Source organism: Electrophorus electricus, chromosome 1, assembly GCF_041902795.1.
Source record: "Electrophorus electricus isolate QZ-2024a chromosome 1, ASM4190279v1, whole genome shotgun sequence".
NCBI classification, from domain to species: Eukaryota; Metazoa; Chordata; class Actinopteri; order Gymnotiformes; family Gymnotidae; genus Electrophorus; species Electrophorus electricus.
The window spans coordinates 44492006-44497005 of NC_137497.1; the positions used below are offsets into that span (position 1 = coordinate 44492006).

At 39.6% G+C, this 5000-nt stretch overlaps 1 protein-coding gene across 2 annotated transcripts in view; it reads right to left on the bottom strand.

Moving 5' to 3' along the window:
- dok6 (docking protein 6) overlaps positions 1-5000 on the bottom strand; it is a 54021-nt gene that overhangs the window by 31736 nt on the left and 17285 nt on the right. For both annotated transcript variants that reach the window (XM_027021402.3, XM_081721725.1), the window contains exon 2: positions 2175-2282. In XM_027021402.3, coding sequence (XP_026877203.1) covers positions 2175-2282 — 108 coding nt within the window. The remainder of the gene's footprint in view (positions 1-2174; positions 2283-5000) is intronic.

Below are 5000 nucleotides of genomic sequence, written 5' to 3' on the forward strand. Positions count from 1 at the left end.
CCTTTTGCCACACGGCGTCGTCACACTCTGAAAACAACTAGTGTGTCCTTCAAAAGTGAACGTTCGTGATGACCCTCCCCTTCCAGAAAGAAAAACAACAATTCTTTCTCATCAGTCTTTTAGTTTGATGAGTTTCCTGGCTATAATGAAGTTAAAGGCCTTGGGTTTCCCATAGTTCTCCAGGGAAGACGTGGCTATAGACACTGGAGTTGCCTCAAGCTCGTCTGTTTTGGGTAGTAGAGTGTAAATTGGTTCTAATTTTAGTCAGATAACAAGCAATTCATTTTATGCTTCAGTATCATCCGTTATTACAAAGGACGGCCCATGTATACCAAGGTTCCCTGAAAAATTAAGAATGAAAATGAGATCAACAGGCACTGTAGAGTGTAGCTGAACTTGATTAGATATTCTCCTATGTTTTCAGTTGTCTGCAGATCCTTAACTTCTGTGTTGTGTTGGTTAGCGTCATGTCATTTGGTCTGTATTCTTGTGCACTCTGTCAAACAGGCTGGCAGACAGTAGTTAAGATAATTACTGGTTAAATGGCATGTAGAATGACACTGGGGTTTCTTAAAATGCCATTTGATACAAAGCACTTCAAGCTGACTCTGAAGTAATGTCAGAAACTAATAATGCAATGCCTGAACTACCAGAAATGCTACAACCTTCTCTTTATTCACACACACACACACACACACACACACACACACACACACACACACACACACACACACACACACAGTGTGTGCACTTTATTAAGCAGCTTAATACATTTACACTCACCCCAAATTAATTATATTTGTGATGTAGCAAATGCTTGCAAGTACAGTTCTCTGCAGAACATCACTTTTCACTCATCCAATCACAGCTCTTCATGTGGGAGCATGGACGTTTTCCAATTGGTCGATCAGACTTTACTACGAATTCACTTAAATCCATATCTCTATTCTTACACAATCCATCTCTATTTTTAAAAACCATATTTCTTTGCAATCTTTCTGCCATTTCCAAGTAGGGGTTGTTTATCCTAGCTGCTTCACCATTTTGTACTTGTCCTTCAAATTTGTGTTTTCTTACCATTTTTGACACTTATGTTCCAGTTTGATGAACACAGCTTTACCTGGTGAAACATGTGAGAATACTCATCGAATACAACACACGTCTTAAGAACCGCTAGTATACCGGGAGGAACTTAACCAGAGATTCATTTAAACAAAATCGTTGGTATCTCTATGAAAGCTTAAAAGTGTCATTACATTATAAACTACCCAACAGATGATTTTGTATTTTGAATTTTCAATCCAACATACAGTACTGCTATTTTGTGGTTTCTGTTTTATTTTTTTGTCCAGAATCTATTTGTGAATCATCATCATCCCTACCAGCTATTCCCAAACAAAAAACTCCAAATAAATTTGCAGAATTTCTTGTTTATATGACTGATTATCATGAAGAAGAAAAAGAAGAACATTTGAAGTTTGAACATTTGAAGACATATTCTTAGAGTGCATATGCAGACACTCTCACAGAACCACGAACAGATAAACACCATTACCTCTCTAATCTGCACACATCAGCCCTCTGTCCGCTAAACACTGTCACGATATACAGGCTGAGCACGATGTTAAACTTCACACATACATGAACAAACAGCCTAAATAAAAACAAACCCCCCCACCTCCCCCCCCAAACATAGACGTATATGTGTAGGGTGAATGAGTAATAAATGCTGATATCAGGGCCGTGAACAGACAATTAAAACCCGCTGGCAAAGTTCGAAGGAACAGATGGGGAGGACTCTCTGTGGGTCTGCTGAATTTGAGGGTGGATATTATGAGAGATTATGACTCACTCCACATGCAGGTGGCAGGTACAAGCACCGCCTGACTTATTAACATTTCTGGAGGGGATCATCACTGCTCTGTTTAAGCATTCTCCCCTGATATCATTACAAGGTAAGAGCAGTTCTCAAGAGCTTTGCAGGTCAAAATAAAAAAGCAACTCAAAATGAACACATGAAATGTTTTGGAAATGATCCAGCGGTGAAAAATAACATTTATTTGAATAAAAAGTCTGTTCCTCTGCTTCTACATGACTAAACCACTGTGCATGTGTGATAAACCTTAAAGGCTGATAAATACAGAGAAGCAAAAATGGGATTTTTTTGTTTTTACCTTATGGAAACTTCTAAAGTAGGCGGCCTTCTCATCCGGATATTTCTCCAACCGCCGTGGACCTTTACTGGACGCCTTTTTGAACACAAGCCAGCAGCGTCTAAAAATCTGTAAAGAAAAATACCATTAAAGGCAGCAGACAAAACAGCAGTTCTTCATTCTGAACCTCCAGTTAAAGTATGGACCAATAATCACTATAGCAAGGTTTGATTTAACTGTAGAGCAACCGCAGTCTAACTTCACTATACACATCAATGTTTAAAGTCACTCTTGGATTTTGTAATAGAAATATTACTTCAATTTCAATAGAACAATAAAATTGAACTTCAGTCACACAAAATCCCCATGAACTGAAGTGAATTTAATCTGAGCTAATGTTTCTGAATTTAATCTGAGCTAATGTTAAATGTTTCTGCTGTATGTTTTCTCTTCTTCCATTTCTGGACAGATCTGGAGGAAACACAGATGCCACACCTGTTCCTGGGGGATCGCTTCCAGGTTGGCTTAATAAATATCACCTTCAGTATGCGTGTATGTAGTGTAATACACACCAAGATGCTTCCACTTTTAAGAGAAATATGGAAGTGAGCATTCACACAATCTCTGCTTCTTGCTCTCCAATATTCAGAGTTTCTAATGCTTACTGAGTCTGAACTCCTGCTCTGGGTCAATCAATAATCCAGCAGTATCATAATTAACTAATGAATATGAACTGCAGGCTCTCCGGAGGACTGTTCACATCTGTTTAACTTTTCTGATTTATCCGTGTAATGAAATGTCAGATGTTAAGGAACGGCAGCCATTTTGTCTGTCTGAGGTCGTTTATGATGCGTCAAGGAGGATGCCAGCTAATAGATGGAAGTGTGTGTGTGTGTGTGTGTGTGTGTGTGTGTGTGTGTGTGTGTGTGTGAGTGAGTGAGAGAGAGAGAGAGAGTGAGTGTGAGAGTGAGTGTGTGCGCATGAGAGTGTATCACAAAACATGCACCTGAGAAAAACCAACACCTTATTATGGTTGGAGGGTAACAGAACATCCATGACACACAAGGACATCAAAGAGAAGCTTAGGATTATTTATAAGGCGCAAATGTATTGCGTCTGGGAAGAACAGAGCCAGTCCTTTTACTGAATGTTACACTGTTCATATTGCTGAACACTGTACTGGTCACACTGGGTTAAATAGCCTACATACTACATGCCATAAATTCTACAATGAGATTTGGAGTTTCAACTGAAACTCCAAGTGGAACTGAACAGTGTGTGACTGGCTGCATTCAGCAAATGGATCAAAAATAAAACGATCAAATATCTAAGTAGCACATTTTCACACATTCCTGATCATTTCACTGCCAATTCCTTCCATAAATAAAAACCTGTGGATTGACATTTTTACTGCAGCAAAGTTTTTTAGCCACTTTGTTTTTTTCATCGATGTAAAGTGCAAATGTGAGCGACATATTTTCAACAACAACAAAAAAACTGTTTCACTTCCTAAACTCTGCAGTGATTAAAGCAAAATGATTAACTTTGGCTAAATGTTAAATTAGCCAGCAGTAGCTTTAAAATGTTGTCACGATAGCTCACAGACGCCTCTGTCCTCAGCGGGCCAGAGGGCTTCGCTCCTCTACTTCTGTGGAACAAGGCATAGCGAAAAATCCAGGGGGTTTCATTTTCAAAAGGGATTCTCCAGTTCCTGCTAGTGACAGGCAGCATTCATTTGTCTGATGTATGTGTTTTCTCCAGCAATTCAACAGGATTCGTGTCCACGAAGCAGATAAATCTGTTTACCCAAATGATCTGGTGCATAAAAACAGACACTTGCACTATGCTGCACAGCTCATTTGGGTGAATTTCCCTATGCACATCTCCAGGTTCCTACATCTTGCATATATTCTCTATTTCCATATGTTCCATATTTCCTTTTTAAGAGGTTAAAAACAAAAATTATACGCTGTTTTGTTTTGCATATACTCATGAGTACCCAACTAAAACTAATTTCGCAGGTTTTTTAAACCACTGTACTGTTATCAAAGTGATTACCAAGTCCTCCTCACCGAGGTACCGACATGACTGACCAAGTCCAGGGGAGGAAGGTCCAGTTACCCACCCTCCACGTTTCTTCCACTGGCTCCGCACTTTGCTAAGGATGAATAGTTTCTCTCAGAGATCACTGATTGAACACTGAAATTTCAAACACTGATTAATGAATAAAAGCCCTTCTCTGTAGTAGACTGTTTAATTATGAATCAGACGGCAGCATTCCCGCCAAAACGATAGAGCTTAGAGACATGGCTGCTCGTTCTGCAACACAAAGGAAGGTAAATTTAGTCACTTAATCAAAATGACAAACAACAGGCACTATTTGCATGGAAATGGCAGAAAATCTGATTTGAATCACATCTAAGCACAAAAGGATGGTGTGTGAAAGGTAGAACTGGACCAGATGACCACTAGTCTTCACATATTATCATCTCTGTACAAAATAGTCTCATAGCATCTCATCAATACATGTTAGGAATGAAACTGTGATGAAACATGAACCTGTGACTATAATAAGTCATAAGACTGGTCGTGCTCTATATCCTGTTAGAAATGTCCTCCTCCAAATAAAGGCTTCCTTTCCCTGCAGACTGTGAAGGAGTTTCTGAACAGAAATGGAAAATGACCTTCCTGTGTCCTGGTGATTCCCAGTAAAAGCCACAACTGCAACACTTCAGCAAGCGTGTCTGTGCTCACGATGTTAGCCTGTGACAAGAAAAAGGGTCCAGTGAGGAGGAGGAGGAGGAGGAGGAGGAAGGCTCCCTTTTCATGTGTCAACATGAAATCTGT